The 19370-nt window shown below is 36.0% G+C and overlaps 1 protein-coding gene across 1 annotated transcript in view; it reads left to right on the forward strand.

Moving 5' to 3' along the window:
• Nucleotides 1-19370, forward strand: part of LOC107723157 (protein sidekick-1-like) — a 214505-nt gene that overhangs the window by 84860 nt on the left and 110275 nt on the right. The window contains exons 2-5 of the mRNA XM_016531683.1: nucleotides 2046-2202; nucleotides 4226-4332; nucleotides 6701-6848; nucleotides 16308-16441. Coding sequence (XP_016387169.1) covers nucleotides 2046-2202; nucleotides 4226-4332; nucleotides 6701-6848; nucleotides 16308-16441 — 546 coding nt within the window. The remainder of the gene's footprint in view (nucleotides 1-2045; nucleotides 2203-4225; nucleotides 4333-6700; nucleotides 6849-16307; nucleotides 16442-19370) is intronic.

Here is a 19370-nt window from a genome sequence, read left to right on the forward strand (position 1 = left end):
TGTGGGGTTCAGAATATAATTTTTTTTATCCACAGTAATTTTACACTTGTCTAGTACAAATATGTCGCTTTGTTTCATGATTACAGTGTATACGTTTTTCTTTATTTACCCTCAAAAAATGGAAGTGAAATGTGACAACATGATTTTGGAGTTTGACAATGAAAACATTGCAATCATGCTTGGGACGGCCCACATAAACGAGCAAAAATGCTTTACATGTCTTGAATGCATGTGTGGAAATATTCAAACCATGTGTGCTACAACTAACCCCGCGTTACTTTGTGCCCCGCGCTCCCCTACTGACTGTTTTACTCAAGTATCACATTGTTAGCTTAGCCACATGCTGGAGTCAAAGAGTACCATGTTGTTAACTTGAAATGCTATCATCAAATTCTGTTGGAATCAATTGTAAGTTGTCTTTTGTGTGCGCTTCACGTCAGTCCTGCTCTTTTGCTGCTTCTTGAAAAACATTCCAAATCGATCGCTGTTTTATGCAACAGAGCTGACAGTATGTCTTGTGAATGTACATTCAGTTTAGTATGATTAAAGACCGAATGGAATGTTTTTAGCTTTTTTTTACTTACTGTTTCATATAGTGTGAATTGCATACCAGCTTCCACACATTTAGAGAGTGTCGGGAGAGCTCATATTATCAGTCTCATCTCAGGTCACATGCCTTCCCTACTGTTTTCTACTGGCTGGATGTTCTTCACTCAGTTCTTCAGTATTAGTGATGCCATCTGAAGCCATTCTGACTATAGATGGAGAGATTAGATTCACAATACACAAAGGCTTTGAAACAAGTTTCCCACAAAGCACTTGAGTGAAAGTCCCTTTGAGATCTTTTTTTCTGAGTTTATTGGGTGAATGTGTATTATGTAAATTGGTCTGAATTTGACTGTGCAATACTGACATGAAGGTGACTTATTCTTTTGACAAATACCAGTCTTTCCTTTCACATTAACTGGGTGTCTACGGGCAAGTGTGTATTTGCAGATTTTCTCAGAAGTATATTTCATTTTTATTATGGCCTAAATGTTTTTGCTACAGCCCAAGGACTCATACAGTACGTAAAACTGTGTTAAGAGGGGGCACCAGAAAGCCTAATATAGAAATCGTCAGCCATTTCAGTTGATGACTTAAAGGTGAAGTGTGTATTTTTTACTTTCTCATATTTAAGTGTAATGTGCAGATGAAACCCATTTGTTGGTTGATCCTTGAAAAGTGTAAACTCAGCACAAAGTCACTATTAAAACGTATTCCTTTTTGTCTGAGCATCCTGACTCTTTGGAGGAAAATTATATACTTTTAATCTGCAAGAATGCATTAAATTGATCAAGTGACAGTAAAGACTTTTACATTGTCACCTAAATAAATAAAAGAAAGAAAGAAAGTGCTGTTTGAACTTCCTTTTCATCAAAGAGTCCTAAAAAAGTATCGCAGTTCCCACAAAATATTAAACAATGTTATAAATGTTATAAAATAAACGTTTCTTGAGCAGCATGTCAGCATATTAGAATAATTTCTGAAGGATCATGTGACACTGAAGACAGCTTTGCATCACAGGAATAAATGGCATTCTAAAATATATTGAAATAGAAAACAGTTCTATAATAGAACAGTAATAAGAAAACTTCTTTCAAAAACAACAGGAAAATCTAATGTATATGCATGTATCTATATACTTACATATATACATATATATATATATATATACACACACACACACACACACACATATTCCCTCATATAATGAGATGCACTCTAAATGTGTACTCAGGCACAGTTATCAGTCTCGAAATGGCCAAATATTGGCTGGTGAAGCAGCCTGGGTGATATATCGGCCATTAATCAGAGTAATATTTGGCCAGTATGGTGGGCCTGGACCATTTGAAATATCATGGTCAGCACTTTATTCTTACGCTCAGTGTGCTTTTATTCATGCATCATAATTAGACATCTTTGCACATTTGGGAAAGTTTAACTGTTCGTTATATTAAAATTAAGCATGGGTTTTCATTCTGTTATTGATGTTCTCTTCACAGACATCGCTCCGTACTTTAAAACCGAGGCAGGGGGTGCACAGACACACCTGGAGGGGAACAGACTCGTGCTCACCTGTCTGGCTGAGGGCAGCTGGCCGCTGCAGTTCAAATGGATGAGAAACAGCTCGGATATCACTGAATACACACCAGAGTACAGGTAATAATCAACACATACTATACACTCTGCTGCACTGTCTGCACGTTTAGACATAAATATTTAATTGATTTAGCTGTTTATATCTCTTATCCAAAACCATGCAACAGGGACAATCCTTCTGAAGCAAGATCATTAATCACACTCAAATGGGCTGTAACATCTGATCTTTGAGGAGCTATTCCAGATCATGAAGTCTACATAAAACAGCAAAACATTAAACCTCCAATTCACAAATCTCATATTTTTATTTCATGGGATTTTTAAAGTAGTTTGTTGCACTATTTTGGTATAAGTAACCATTATCTTAACTGGCACCCATGTACTGAGGTCATTGGATTCTGGATTGTACTGCACAAAATAGTGCTACAGTATAAAATAATATAGACGGTGCCGAGTCCTTTGGGATCTCATTTGTCCTGTTCCCTTCTTTGGCCTCTTTCTCTTGTCTGGTCATCCATCTTTGACCCCTCGTGTTTTGGAGACATTATTATTACAGTGACCTCTGAGATGTGTATAATAAAGAAATGGTGTTTAATAAGAACAGTGTTAGCAAGATGAGCCATGAGGTCTATTTTCATCTTTTTTAAAGAAATTAAATTTGGCTTTAAAAGGGTAGTTCACCCAAAAATGAAAATTCTGTCATCATTTACATTGTTCCAGACAGGTATGAATTATCTTTTTAATGCTCAACAACACAAGAGAAGATATTTTGGAGAACGTGTGTAACCAAACAGTTGATGGTAGCCATTGACTTTCATAGTATATTTTGCCATATTATGGAAGTCAATAGCTACCATCAGTTGTTGGCTGAAATGTTGCCATGAAAACTTTAATTAAATTGCCTCACATTGTTCTAAACTGAATTGTCATTATTGTTAACTAAAATCAATACTATTAAACCTTATTTTGTTAATTAAAAAGAAGCTGAAGTAAAATAAAAAGTAAATACAAATAAAAAAATAAATAAACGAAAACTAAATATACTTAAACTAAATATAAAAAAACACAACAAACTTACTAAAAAATATTTAAACAAATGCATTTGAAAACTGATTAATACTATAAATACTAATTCGAAAACTATAAAATAAAACTGTAATCGTATATAAATAATATTAATAATAATAAAACCTGTATGATTGATCTTTCTTCTGTTTCTATTTCATCCTGACAGTAACATTAAAATGTAATGTTTTTCAGTGTTCCTCTGAATCTTTTCCTTATGGTTGAGATGTCTATAAAAATGACATAGCGTTGAGTTTTTATCAGTGCAGCTGATTCTACTTTCAATCCATGTGAACCATCACTTCTGCATTAAGCACAGTCATCTGTTAAAACCAAATCAACACAGATTTGAGCAGCTCTGACCCTGTGGGCTTGTAATCTTTCTCATTAAACAGCACACACTCGCATCCATCTGCTCATAAATCCAAGCACTTATTAGTGTTCACTTTCAAACTCCTTGTCTGTTTATTGTACAGGTTGAAGAAATCATGTTGCAGGTACTGATAACACATATTTGACTGTCATATAAGAGCCAAGTCTTGGAATTCATTCAAAATAACAGTATCATACTACTCATACTATTTTTGCGGTATATTCTATAACATGGTGAACAGTATGCAAAATCGTATAGTGTGGTAAACTTATTATTCCACAGTGCAATTCACTTGATTTGACTTATTAATTACAGTATGACGAATGAACCGCACAACCCCAATTTTTTATAGCGTATTTCCTCCTTGGCTCATTATTGGATCAAACTGCCAGCAGTGAAGACATTTTTATGCAAAAGTGGATTAAAGAAGTTTGATAACTTGAAGTGACTCACTGAATTAAACATGCAGTGTAGTGAGGTTATAATGAGACAACAGTGTAGTACACTACTGTTTAAAACATTTATCATTGCATAATGCGCTCTGTTTTACACTCAAAAGGGCATAGCATGCAGTATAGTGTGTACTGCACAGCAAGAACATCAAGTAAGCACCATGTAAATCCCAGATCTCTTTCTCTCTTCCAGGTACACGATTACGTCGTTAAAGCGCGAGGACGCGGGTGTATATCAGTGCGCGGTGAGAAACAGGATGGGAGCGCTGATCCAGACGAGGGCCGATGTTCGCGTGGCTTGTAAGTTCACGTGTATGTTGTTAGAAAGGGAGTCCAGGAGGCTGAAGCACAAATGGATTTCACACATCACCACACTCACCTAGAACCCACACATATGCATGTAGTACAGGAGTCCCATAGGGGATGAACTAAAAGTGACATTCAGGAAACACTCCAGTAATTTCTAAATATACTGTCACTCCAGTACACTTTATTTACTGTTTGAAATACAGCAGGCGTATGGGACACATATATAAGTGTATTACAGCAAAAGCCACAAAAAGCCATGTAGTAGTAGTAGTTGTGTTGGGCGATATGCTCCATAGTCATATCGTCGTATTGTCAGCCTGTGAGATTGCCAGTACACGATATCATTGTGCAAATTTATTTAATTATTTACTTACTTCATTTCATAGCCAGAGAGTGAACCAACTCCAGGATACGGCTAAAAGCAACCTAATGTGAGTGTAATCTATTAAAGGGTTAGTTCACCCAAAAATGAAAATTCTGTCATTAATTATTCACCCTCATGTTGTTCCAAACCTGTAAGATCTTCGTTCATCTTCGGAACACAAATTAAGATATTTTTGATGAAATCTGAGAGCTCTCTGATCCATAATCAGCGTTGTTTACTTTCAGTAGAAAGCGTGCGCATGCTGAACGTAAACAGCACTGATTATGTTCTGGAGTACTCTCTAACATGGCGGAAGACGGTTGTCAGGGAATAGGCTGGATTCAGGTGCGGGTTCAACAGAGGCTTTATTGTACAGCGATATATCACCACGGGCAATTAGCGCCTCTGCGGACAGTTCGTGTGAGCGTGGAATCTCCCACCACACAGATGGGTGGATGGCGGCGACTGGAACCAGCCGCAACAGCGGCAGTGGAGACTAAGCCAGCGGGGCAGCTCGCTAATCCGAGCGAGAGGCTGAGCAGCCCAACAACGAGACCGCAGAGTCCCAGGGAAGGCGGATGCCGGAGGGAGCCCACGGGTTTCTGAACGCACAGAGAGGTGCGGGAAAATAAACTGGAATCTACGAGCACTGGAGCCTGAACGAGACAAGACAGGACTGGTGAGCAATACCAACAATGACAGTCAGAACAAGGGAATAACTCTCAACGATCTGACAAAAGACAGAGAAACACGAGGAGCTATAATGGGAAGCTAATGAGATGATAAGAACCTGGTGTGAAACAAGAGGCGAGCAGAGAAACAAAGGAGGGCGGGGAAACAATCATGCTGACAAATGCGCACGTGGCGAGCTGTCAAAACAAGCCACGCACAACCACACACAACACCCACACGCAGAGACAGCAAGGAACAGGTGATCAGACCCGAGACCCGACAACGGTAACTCGGGGAGAAGAATTGCTGAATAAATTATGTTATTATTGTTTTCTTTCAGCACAAAAAGTACTCTTCGTAAAATTACGGTTGAACCCCTGATGTCACATGGACTATTTTACCGATGTCCTTGCTACGTTTCTGTGCGTTGATCGTGATAGTATCCTTGCTGTCTACGGAGGATCAGAGAGCTCTTAGATTTCATCAAAAATATCTTAATTTGTGTTCCGAAGATGAACGAAGGTCTTATGGGTTTGGAACGACATGAGGGTGAGTAATTAATGACAGAATTTTCATTTTTGGGTGAACTAACCCTTTAACTACACATATCTTTTTAGTCAAGTATCATATGCATGTCGTGTCAAATCTTTAATAAGACTGAGTTTGTATTTAACATGATCACAATCTAATAAAAACATTCTAAGTTACTATTTATAATGCTTACATTTCCTCGGTTATTCAAACAGCAGCTACAGAAAACGAGCAAAGAACATTTACATCATCAAAGAATATCATCACTGACTTCAGTCTAGCGCGAGTTTATGCACTTAAAAAAACACTCCCATTATAATCAGTGAAGCTATCTCTTAAACTTACATCGCCCGTACATCTACACTTTGTTGTTTATGATGAGAGAATTCGCGAGAGAGCAGAATTCAGTCAGCGAGCGAGCACTGAACTGCAAAACTCCGGTATTTCAGCGATGACTCATCTGAATGCTTCTGATTGGCCATTGCATTCATAAGCTCAACAGAATCGTGTGTGATTGGTTATAACGTGCAACACTGTAAAAACCCGTAAAAAGAAATATGATGGGATAAATAACTTAAGCCCTAATATTAATTAGATAATAATACTAGCCTAATAATAATAATAATAATTTTGATATTGTCAAAGTCATCAGCCACAGGCGATATCTCTCATTATCATTGCTACACCATACTATTGTCTATCGGCACAACCCTAAGTAGTAGCCATTTTTACTACAGTAAATTGCACCTCTCCATCTCTTTCTCTCTTTATCCGTTTCTTTCTCTCTCTTAGACATGGATAACTTTGCTGAACTGGAACAGAGGAAAACGGTCTCTCAGGGAAGAGCTGCTGTCCTGAATCCTCCCGCCGTGACCAGTTACCCTCGCCCTCAGGTCACATGGTTCAGAGACGGCTTCAAGATCATTCCTAACCATCGAGTGTAAGTGGCCATTTTGACATCTATGAGACTTGTTCTGTAAACAGATCAATGGATATTGACATAAACCTGCTCTAATTTATTATGTAAATGGTTTTGTCTAAAAAAGGCCACTTATGTCATCATTTACTGACCTCTATCATTTGTTTTTTCAAACCTGATAATATATTTGTCTTTTTGATGAAAATTCTGCCGGCTCTTTTCAATAGATTTAGAGTGAACGAGAACTGGAGCTGCCAAGCTAGCTCCAAAATAAGAAAAAAGCTCACTCATGTGAGGAAAAGACCAAAATTTAAGTTGTTATTCTCTGAAAGTCATTGTTTAAAATGTCTGTTTTTGTTTTCCACAGAAGAAAATCAGTCATGTATGGAACATGATGGTGACTAAAAGATGACACAATTTTCATTTTTAGTTGAATTAATCATGTAAAACATCAATATCTATTGACACCAACCTGTTTAAATTCATTATGTAAATGTATTCCTAACATTATAATCTGTCAAATGTCAGGCAAACCTCGTCTGTACACTTTAGAACACACACACACACACATGCTTGCATTGAGAATCAATCACTGTCTACAGTGTCTTTAGACCGATTGCATCAGTTGGCCCCCGTGGCAATGATGTGCTTTATGACATTCATTGATTCTCTAAATGAAACCGGCACGTCCTGCAGTTGTTGACGCCACGCTCCACATTCTTGGATTGTTAGTAGCAGGGTCGACACATCTGCTCATCAAGCTTTACTGTCAGCGTCACAGCAGCATCTGAGGATAGCTCACCTTGCCGGCTGTCAGTCAAACGGTTGTCATGGCACCTATGACACGGTCTTCATTTCAAAGGCCACTCGTACGTGAAATGCGTTACTCTATCAAAGAAATGAGATCTAGAGGAGAGAGATAAATACTCATGTGTGTCCAATGAAAACACACCCACCCACGACTAGCACAGGGGTTGTGAGGAGAGCGCAAGTTGGTTAAGCATAAATCTAACAATGTAGAGGGATTTAGACTTAAAACTAGAAAAATAAACTAAATTCAGCAGGTGTTTTCTGAAAACAAATCTGAAAATCTTACACAGTTGTGCTTCTCAGGTAAATTTATCAGAATACCTATTTAAACTAAATGCAAATAACCCGCCTTGTTGGCAGAGGCTATTTACACTAACTCCGCCCTACAATTCGATCCGAGTTCAAATCTGCCCTTTGCGAAACTTTTTTTTTTTCCCTTTTAAAATCTCATATCACATAAAAAAGGGATTTATTTTCAATAAAAATGAAGGAAATAATCGAAAAGTAGAAAATTTTAGTATCGGGTAGGGTTAGAGTAGGTGTAGGGAGGGCTTTATTGTCCTAATAAGGTGGCATCCATTTAATAATTTGAATTAAAATTATAATTTTCAGTCAATACGTTATTATTGCATACTGTTTTATAATGTACTACAATAGTGAGGTGCAGAAAATTGCCACTATTTGCAATAAGTAGTATAAATAGCAGAAAATCCTGCTGTTTTAACATAGTGTAAATAGAATCTATAGCTATTTGCACTTAGTGTAAACAGCATAACACTAAGAAAATCCTGCTATTTACACTGCTCAAATTTATGTTGTTTGAAGGAAAGTTACCCAAAAATGGTAATTCTGACATCATTTATTCACCCCTTGTTCCAAACTCTTTTATTATTTTTTTTATAGCTTTGTGTGAGGAATATAACAAAATATAAGTGTTTTAGGTCTTACAAAGTCCTAAATGCATTTTGAATCACAATTCCAACTGTTTCTTACTTTTCTAGATTTGTAGATATTTTTTTTTCCCTTCCTGTCAGCTTTCAGATCCCTCTTTGTGCTTGAACATGCTGGATTTGCATTGCTAACAAATCTGGGATTAGCTCCTTGTCTCCATGTCAATGAACAGTTAGGAGAGACTTCCTAAAAGACTACAAGTCTCCCTACAGAAAACTTCCAAAAACAGACTGAATTTGTAAATTAAAATAAATAAAAAAACAGCTGTTTATGGTCAGGTATAATTTGTATCTAGTTTGGTAGTTTGGCTTGTGTTGGACTTTAAATTGAAGCATGTGATTTTTAAAGGAGTGCTGAAATCTGTCTTCTTGTTGCTCTTATCTGCATGAAATTTCATTTCCATGTTCACTCTTTCCTCTTGATTACTCTTTGAACTTCAGATCTGCAGACACAAACTCCTCTTCCCTTCATCTAGCTCTCTCTCTCCATTCCTCCCTCATTTGAACGTTTTTTTGCTGCTGTTTTCTCTTCCTGCTTTGCCTGATTGTGATAACTGAATTGGCTCTTTGGTTCCCTAGCATAGCAGAGCATCATAGATTGGACCACAGTGTCATCAGGCTTTCCAACCAAACACACATGACATTTGTCACAAACATTTCAGACTTTCATGGTTATGAAAACAATTGAGTGAAACACTGACCAAGTTTGTCCTGCTGCAACTACCTCTCACTAAAGTCCCATTCACACCAACAACAATAATTTAATGATAACTACTGTGTATTGGCATCTACACCAATGCACAAAAACATTCTGTTTATTAAAAAGAATGAGCTGCAGTTATGTTGTGTGCTGCTTAAAATGCTCACGTTCTTCAAAGTTGGGTGGATTCTGATTGGCTTTCTGTGTTTTTTATGGCACACTTTGGCATTATATACACTAATCACCCACAATCCAGTTTAACCAAGTGTTAAATGCACTGAAAAAGTGTTGCAACATGGAGCCCATTTTCATTCTTTCAAAGCTACATTTATTTGAATAGAAATACAGCAAAAACAGTAATATTGTAAATTATTATTACAATTTAAAATAACAGTTTTCTAGTTTAATCTCTTTTAAAATTTCATTTATTCTTGTATTGGCAAAGCTGAGTTTTCAGCAGCCATGACTCCAGTCGTCAGTGTCACATGACAATAAAAAAAGTTATTGTTTTCATAGTTTTTGTTTTTTTGGCCTATGTAACCTTGTATTTTAATAAAAAATGTAAATTAAAAAAAGTAAAAAAAGACAAGTAAATAGTAAGTAATAAAATAAGAACAAATGAACAAATTACAAGCAATAGCACAAATAAATACAATAGAAAAAGTGCTTTAAGTTCTTAAGTAGGTCTAGTAGTATTCAGGTACGAAATACTATCAAGTTAAAATTTATTGAAGCTCAAGAAGTTATTCAGTTGAGATCAGATTTGAGCAGAGTTTTTTTTTTTCTTTTCTATTTGTTGTTCTTTGAAAAATATGAATGACACAAACAGGTATATTAAGCTGCTGTCACTTTAAGACCTAATGGTAATGGCACGCATTCTGAACCAGTGCTGTCTGTGTGCACTCTTTGGGTTTAAATTGTTTGAATGCTAAACTGGCAAGACTTTAAAACGTGCGTATGATAATCTTTCAGGACAAGTCAAGAATTAAGCAGTAAGCTGAAGGGGCAATTTTTCAAAAAGTGTTCGAAAATTGCGCCACTGAAAATTAACCCAAACTTTTGAACGATGAAGTTAATTCTAAAGAACTAAAACGTTCTTTGTGTAACTTAAGTTTCTCCAGTGGCATCAGGCTGGGCTCTAATTGTAATTTATTTTTAAGAGTGTGGCCTCATGAGCAGCAGCAACAGATCTGCCTGTGGACAGGATGTTGAGCAGCTGGTGTCCTGGTGGTGACACAATAACATGAAGCTGACTGCTCTGAAGCCTGCAGTGGAGATTGTGGACTTAAAGAAGGACACACAAACCCCCACAACCCTGAACATCAGTGGCTCAGCTGTCAACACCGTTGAGTCCTTAAGAGCGCCCTTAAGAGGGAAGCAAACAGTGATTCCCCTTCAGGAACTCGAGCTGCGTCGAGATCGCTTTGGGAACGCCCTTGCGTGACCGCGTTCTGAAGCACGTGTCAAATCCGTCCAATGGAGCAGCGGGACGTCACGAGCGGGGTGACGTCAGCACCAGAAAGCATAAAAGCGCATCCGGCCTGTTATAAAGAAGGATCCATAGAGGATGTATTTTAAGTGACAGTTGGAGAAATTCAGCCTGCCATAAGCTTCTACACAATAGTCTTTAGGTGCACTTCCTTCATAACAGTTTGGTGCAGGTCAGTCACTGCACAGGAATACACTGAACTGACAGTTCAGTTGCACTTCAGTTCAAAGTAGGCACTGTAAAGATGCTTGTCCTTCCTCCCTTCTAATGAATTCATTAGGTAATGCAAAAGGCAACCGAAAACAGCACAGTTACAATATCTTTAACAATTTACATTACCTTTCAAAAGTTTTGAAAAGTTTTGAAAAATATTTTTGGAGAACGTCTCATATACTCAAAAAGGCTGCATTTATTTCATATATAGATAGTAAAAACAGTAATATTGTAAAATATTACAATTTAAAAAACTTTCCTATTTTAATGTATTTTTATTTTCAGTGACTTCAGTGCTCAGAAGTCATTCTGATATGCTGATTTGGTGCTTAAGAAACATTTCTTCTGATTATTGATGTTGACAATAGACGTTCTGCCTAATATTTTAGTTTAAACTGTGATGCATTTTTTTCAGGACATTCATAAAAAGAAAGTTCAAAACAGCATTTATTTGAAATGGAACATTTTACATTATAAATGTATTTACCTTCACTTTTGATCAATTTAATGTGTCCTTGCTGAATAAGTAATAATTTCATTCATTCATTCATTCATTCAATAAATAAATAAAAACATAAATGAATAAATACTGACCGCAGACTTTTAAATGGTAGTTAATTTGTGTTTATACCAACACATTTTTTTTATATTTAGGTTGTATTAAATTAGCATTAGAACATGTATTATACAAAAAATGAATTAAGTATAGACAAAAGTATATTAAAACATTAACCTATATTAAAAAACAGATTACCTAATATTAACCTTATTGTAAAGTGATACCATTTTTTCATCCGGTAATGAAAAGTGTAAAGAACCAGTAAGACATAATGCACAGGCTAAAAATGTCTATCTTCTTCTTACGTATATATAGACCAACAATTAAAAAATGGCACAGATGGAACATACACCCCCTTAAGAAGATAAAAAATACAATCAATGCAGCCCACCTTAGCTCCAGGACATCTACAAGGTCCAACAATACGCCTTCACACGAGTCATCACCTCTTTGAAATACTTTCGTAACCATAAACATAAAAATAACCATGAACAAGAACAGTAACCCTCATTAACAACCGAACAACATCCCTGCTAAACGCTTGCTGTTGTTGTTATTGTAGGCTAGCATTTGCTACTGGAATTCAGCACCTTCTGCATTTATCCAGGGCACTTGAAGGTCCTCCAATCCATAAACGTCTTATTTTATCCAACGACCCTGCAGGAACCTTGAGTATGTGCACTGTGCAAGCTATAGAGCTGCATATTTGACCAATTTACAGCATATTGTATGTTGCTTTTGATGTAATATTTTCCATTACTAAACCATATTCAATATGCTTTTTTTCTATCTACCTTTATATTTCACATTTTGCATTCTTTTTGTGTATACAGGTATGTTTATTGTGATCTTGGGAGCAATTTGACAAGTCAAATTCCATTTAAGTACAGTTTCCTGGCTTGTAAACTCAATTTGATATTTCTCTGTCTGTCTTTCCCATGGTGCTCTCTATTCTTCTATTTTCCCCTATTGTCACCACCTTGTAATAATTTCACCACTGCTATTAAGTGTTTGGTTATCTGCACTGACTGTGTATGGTTTAACTCATTCACTGCCAAAGCTACAGCTGGTATATTTCTAAAGAAAAGTTTTTTTCTGCTCCACTAGCAGGACAAATCAGAATCAGGAAAGTAATTATTCTTTCCAAACAGGTTTTCCAAATGCTCTTACTGTCCACATCTGGCATTTCTAAGGGGCCGTTAACACAGAATGTGTTTTTTTTTTCATTCTTCTCCCATGGTATTCGTTAGATGGACGTGTTTAACTGCTGCTCTCTAGTCTTTTGCAGCATCTTGCACATAAAGCAGCATTCTAAAAATGCTTTATTTTTTCCACTACCCTGCTTCTTGCATTTTAAAAAGCAAAAATATGTTCTGTGTGAATGGCCCCTAAGCCATCTGGCCTAGCCCCCAACTCGCGCCATTGGTTGAGCCAAATGTTGACATGCTAGGCTGTTCAAACAAACAAAATAATGTTCAGAAGCGCTGGAAAATAGACAAGGGGCCAAGGTTTGGCTAGTTAGCATTGTCCAGTTATCTTCTGCTGGTTAACTCTGTAACTAAACCAATTGGTAGCAAAAAAGTGTAGTCTTCCATTCAAATTAGGCTGTCTGTTGTGACAAAATTGCAAGCAACTTATAAATTAGAAATGTTTCATCGTAGTACAGTGGATGTTTTTACAAGCGATTATTTTTAGTGGCTCCAAAAGGGATAGTTCATCCAAAAATGCCCGTTTGACTGCCTATGGAACACTAAAGAAGATATTTTGTTTGTTTTTGTATGTCAGTGGGGTCTTATGGATTTCATACAGGTTTGGAATGACATGAGGATGAGTAAATGATAACCTACTTTTCATTTTGGATAAACTATCTATTTAAATGTGTAAAATTAGCTATGAATCTAGAACATAACAAACTTCACCTTACACCCTTAAATCCAGCCTGAAAGTGTTAGTTAAATGCCTGGAATATCTTATATTTTAAAAGTTGAAGCTGAAAGTGTGAAAACATCCCATGCTGAGATTTTTCCACTGTGGATTAATTTTGGACTGAGTGCGAGACTCTTTCTTCATTTTCCCTTCCCTCTTTTTTTCCCCTGAATGGAGCGGCTGGAATTAAAGACTCGGAGTTCAAAGGGAATTTTTTTTTCCTTACAGGAGATAGATTAAAACGTTTATTCTTGACGTTTTCATGTGGTTTCTCTCTTTCTCTTTCCCTGTCTGTCCTCTCGCTGTCTCTCGCTCACCGTCTGACCTTGAACTCCATATGAACAACATCCAGTGCCCATTAAATATCTCGGGGCTTATCCTTTTCTCTATCTTCCTTGTCTTACCGCTTGTTTGCTTGTCTGATTCGCATTTCCTGCCCTAAAAGCTCTTCCATGTTGAAGTCAGAGTATAGGCTATTTAGTTCCTAATGGTTCCTCCTCTTTCACCTTGAGACTGTGTATGCGTACATGCATTAGTGTGTGAAAGTATCCAGTAATCAAAATGAACCCACTCGTTGAAATGTCGACAAAAGAGCTCTATATATTTAAATGTGGACAGTCACCCATGACTGGACTTTATTGACATTACATGGTGGCTCATGCATTAAAACACTGAGCTCCTCTATTTGAAGATTACTGTAGGCTTTGGCCAGCGTTTCGGAGGTCTGCCATTGCGTCAGGATTTGATGTGGAGAAACTGTGCGCTTACATAAACGAATAATGTCAAAGTCACGACGAATGTTTTTTTTCCCACTTCCATCATCTTTGTCATTATTTGAGCTGTTACAACATCACTTCTATTTTCAGATGTCATTTAAATTAGTGAGGTTGAGTTGAAGTAGTGCTGAAAGAGTCAGCTAACAGCAGCCCTACAGTGTGCGATCCCAACAGTGTCATTCCACCTGGAGTTTTCACCCCGTTTTATGGAAGTTTTATATAATGGAAGTTATAACTTCACCATGAAAGTACTGTAAGCAGAGACTCCTGTACTGTGTGGTTAAAGGGGTAGTTCACTCAAAAATGAATTTTCTCATTTACTCATCCTCATGTCGTTCCAAACCCGAATGACTTCCGAATGTTCCTGGATGTTCTTCCATGGAACATAAAGAAATTTTGAAGATAGGAAAAGTGCTTGGTACTCTTTTCTATGTAATTTCAATGAAAGGGGATTTTCAAGCTTCTGAAAGCATCATAAAAGTTTAATTAAAATAGTTCTTACAACTTTCACACTACTTAGACAACTAAATTACATATTACATAATGTCCTTCTTATATGAAAACAACAATAAATAAATGTTGATTCTATGTTATTAAGGCTGTAGAGCCGTATCACTTTAACAATAACTGCATCCTGCTTGTTTATTGGTTTCAGATGCCTTTTTCAAATATTAGATTTATTTATTTTTTGATCTCCCAAACTAAAATGTGTATCATCATATTTTGCTATAGCTGTTGGGTACAGCAATAAAACCATATAGTGTACATTCAGACAAGTTGTCATTTTTATTTACAATTTATATGTTTTGAGTCAAAATAATGGTCATTTTGCATTACCCTTTCAAATTTTGCAGTTTCATCGCATTTCATATTTGTTTTGCTGATAAGCCTTTAAATAGTCTACAGTATTTTACATTTTAAATACATGGAATATATTTTTTGTGGAATATATTTTTGCAAACCTGTGTCAAAGTTCTCATTGTGGCAGCTCACTCCTTATACTGTGACAACATGCCTTGCTTAAGTTTATGTATATTTTTTTTATATTATTTGAAATAAAGTTGATATGTGACCCTGGACCACAAAACCAGTCTTAAGTCACTGGGGTATATTTGTAGGAATAGCCAAAAATACAGTGTATGGGTCAAAATGATTGATTTTACTTTTATGCCAAAAATCAATAGGATATTAAGTAAAGATCATGTTCCATGTAGATATTTTGTAAATTTCCTACGGTAAATATATTAAAACTTAATTTTTGAAAAATTGACCCTTATGACTGATTTTGTGGTCCAGGGTCACATATGTGTAAGCAGCTGTCTGTATTTGTTCTTCTGTTTCCCTGTGCTTTACTTTTAGAAAAGGCCTTTCAGTAACGGTCTGTTTCTCTGGGGAGTTCTGACAGACAGGATTGTAATTTTGTTCGGGCTTTCTGCAGGTTCTCTGGGTGTGGCACATCTAGTTGTGGCGGTGACACTTCTGTTGTGCTGTCTAAAGTGTGGAGCTCTTAGTGCTTTTAAAAACTTGCCTCATATAAAGGTGTGATTGTGTCATGTGTGTGTGAAAATTTGAAAGCGCTATTGACGTTTGTCACAAGAGCACTATTGAACACAGACCATAGAGGAACATGAAAGCCCACTCTCCCTTCTTTCCTTATTCATTTTTGTTGTTTTTTTCTTTAGCGAGTTATTTTTTCCTGCCCTCGAGAGAGATAAATATATCGGTTCAAAAAGTGGCAAAAGCCTCACATAATGTAAGTGGACGTGTGCGCGTGTTTGTGCTTGTTCATATTTCATTGTGTCCAGTGATGTATTGATTTGTGAACATGTGCTGAAAGGAGTAATTATCACGTTGCCCTCTCGCGGATGAGACCATCCAGAACTAAAATAATAAAATGCTAATGTGCTTTCATTAGTACTTTACCGTGCACAATTTTACAAATAAGCCAATCGATTTGGAACAGGTCACCCTGAGATTAGAAAGGAAATGAAATCATAAGTGGACAGTCTTGTTGACCATTCTTACAAGTGTTTTGTGTGTTTCTCTTTTGGTTTCAGAGCAATAACATTGGACAATCAGCTTGTGGTTTTGGGGACGGCGGCAGCAGACGCGGGTCGGTATTATGTACAGGCCGTTAACGAACGTAATGGGGAAAACAAAACCAGCCCTTCCATTTACCTGAGTATAGCAGGTAAGTTTTTGCAGCATTTACTATACACACACACACATATATATATATATATATATATATATATATATGCTTTCCAATATATGATGTCTACTGGAAATGTATGTCATTTCAATAGAACTTACAGTAGATCTTACATTCAAATAGTTCAAAAGCTATTGAAAAAATAGGAATCACTGTATTAAAACTTTCATTATTAAGATTAACTAACTTTGATATATAGTTCAACAGATCTTTGGGTATTCGAAGTACAGTCAAATAATCATTAAACGCCACAATTCACATATGTGAACACAAAACCAGTCATAAGGGTCAACTTTTCTAAATTGAGATGTATACATCATCTGAAAGCTGAATAAATAAGCTTTCCATTGATGTATGGTTTGTTAGGATAATATTTGGCCGAGATACAACTATTTAAAAATCTGGAATCTGAGGGTGCAAAAAAAATCAAAATATTGAGAAAATTGCCTTTAAAGTTGTCCAAATGAAGTCCTTAGCAACGCATATTACTAATCAAAAATTAAGTTTTAATATATTTACCGTAGGAAATTTACAAAATATCTTCATGGAACATGATCTTTACTTAATATCCTAATGATTTTTGGCATAAAAGAAAAATCAATAATTTTGGCCCATACAATGTATTTTTGACTATTGCTACAAATATACCCCAGTGACTTAAGACTGGTTTTGTGGTCCAGGGTCACATATTTGCCTGTATGTATATAAATATATATTCGGATTTTAATCAACTACTGATTGTTAGGCATCATATGTTTGTTAATGACTTGATAATGAAAGTTATTAAATCTGCTCATGAGTAAAATATTGCTTGGAATTAATGCGGATATGTTGTGGGTTAACTTATCTCTGTCACATGAAAACATTTGTGATATCAGTTAAATGTCACAGCTGATGTGTAAAACAGGCCTATCAGAGACTATATGATGGTAAATGTTACGCAGTTACATGGATTTGTAGGTTGTCAGTGGCTGTAGAAAGCAAAATGATTAGATTTTAGATTAGATATATTGTTTTGGGTTCATATGGTGTGTGATTGTAATGTGAAATGGTAATATGTTTTATTCAGATCGGCTCTCTGGGACAAAATATTGACTTTTTTTCAAGTGGATGTGCTTTTAAATTAAACATATTGACCCTCCCTTTCACCTTTCACCTTTTCAACCATCTCATTTCTCTGTATTGGCAATATGCTGTAGAAACACTAGTGAGTGTTGTGTGGCACATTTCATAGTTTGGTTTTTAAAGGACATTAATTTCGTCTTTCCACTGGGAGTGAAGGAGAAAGTTGTTTTTGCTCCTAATTAAAGCCAGATTTTTTTTTTTCATATCTGTCTGTTTAAACAACCAGATACTTTTTAAAGTAGAATGACATAAAAGTACCATGCAGAAGACCTTTATAAATCTCATTTCAAATGAATGTAAAACTAAAGGAACAAAAGGGCAAGGAAAGTGTTCCATGTGAAAATCATCTCTTTAAGTCATTAGCTTCTCCGCAGCGTTTTAGGGGACAGGAGGTTTATGACTGTCAGTCAAATCCACCATTTGGAGAAATGTCATTTTTTCTAATCAAAAATTTAGAGGAAAGGAGATGTTGAAAGTAGTATAAAGGATCTGAAACTCCACAAACAGAGTGTTGAGTTGAATGAATATGACAAGGACATTAGAAGGGGAAAGAACAAAGAAATGATGAGCAGAGAGCTGACAGCAGTTTTTTTTAATTGACTCATTAGATTTATTTTTATGTCCTTTTGTATTGACCTTTAAGAAGTTTATGAGCTTTTCGGGGGGGGGGGGTTGTTGTTCAAACTGTATGTCCATACTAGTATGGGAGATTTTCTTCGGTTGCTGGAATATTAAAATTTCAACAGGAACACAGAAGGACTTTTGCAAACCAGAAAGTACTTGCCTATATTTAAAAGGGACCAGAGTCTTCTATGTGATGTGTTTGTTGATATTGGTGTTTGGTTTGTGTTTTTAAATTTGTGGTGGAGATAGATAGGACAGCATAGGAATAGATGTTTGGAAGGGAATGAATTCTAATAGAAAATAATTAAACGTAATTTAGTAAATGAAGCATCGAATCTCTTGAGATCATTTGTCTTTGCTGTAGTACTAGTGGGTTAATGCATAATAATAATAAAAAACGTAATACACTGCCATTTAAAAATTTTCCAAAAGTAGGGCTGTTAAGATGTATTTGTTTATTTACAAATTAATTATTTTAATCAGTATGGAAGGACACATTAATCAAAAGTGACAGTAAAAACATTTTGACCTTTGACCTTTTATATTTATCAAGGAATATTTAAAAAAAATGTATCCTGGTTTCCACAAAAATATTAAGCATCACAACTGTTTTCAACATTAATAGTAATAAGAATTATCACTTGCATGTTAGAATGAGTAATTGCTGCTGAAAATTCAGCATTTCCATAACAGGAATAAATTTATGTTTAAAAAATATAATATTAAATATAATATAATATAATATAATATAATATAATAATTGATTTATATTGTATTTCAGAAGCATTGCACTCTAATATTGGTGTTAACACATAATATGTATAAAAATATATATCCAGCTAAATACTTGCATATACTGTAGAAACTGCTTTTGATATTAACGGGCACAACCCCTGTTGAAAAATCTAGCATATGCTGGTTAGGTATGTTTTGAAGCTGGTTTGAGCTGGTTTAAGCTGGTCATAAGCTGGTCCTAAGCAACTAGCTCCTGCTCAGGACCAGCTTAAACCAGCTACCATGCTTCAAAACATACCTAACCAATATATGCTGGTTTTTTCAACAGGGACATGCTCACTTGCAAGCATATATCAACATTAATATTAATATTAATATTTTGAGGCATGTCCCCACAGTGTTCCGATGGAACCTACTCGACTGC

This window comes from Sinocyclocheilus rhinocerous, unplaced genomic scaffold (genome assembly GCF_001515625.1).
Source record: "Sinocyclocheilus rhinocerous isolate Xijiao unplaced genomic scaffold, SAMN03320098_v1.1 scaffold1325, whole genome shotgun sequence".
Taxonomy (NCBI): Eukaryota; Metazoa; Chordata; class Actinopteri; order Cypriniformes; family Cyprinidae; genus Sinocyclocheilus; species Sinocyclocheilus rhinocerous.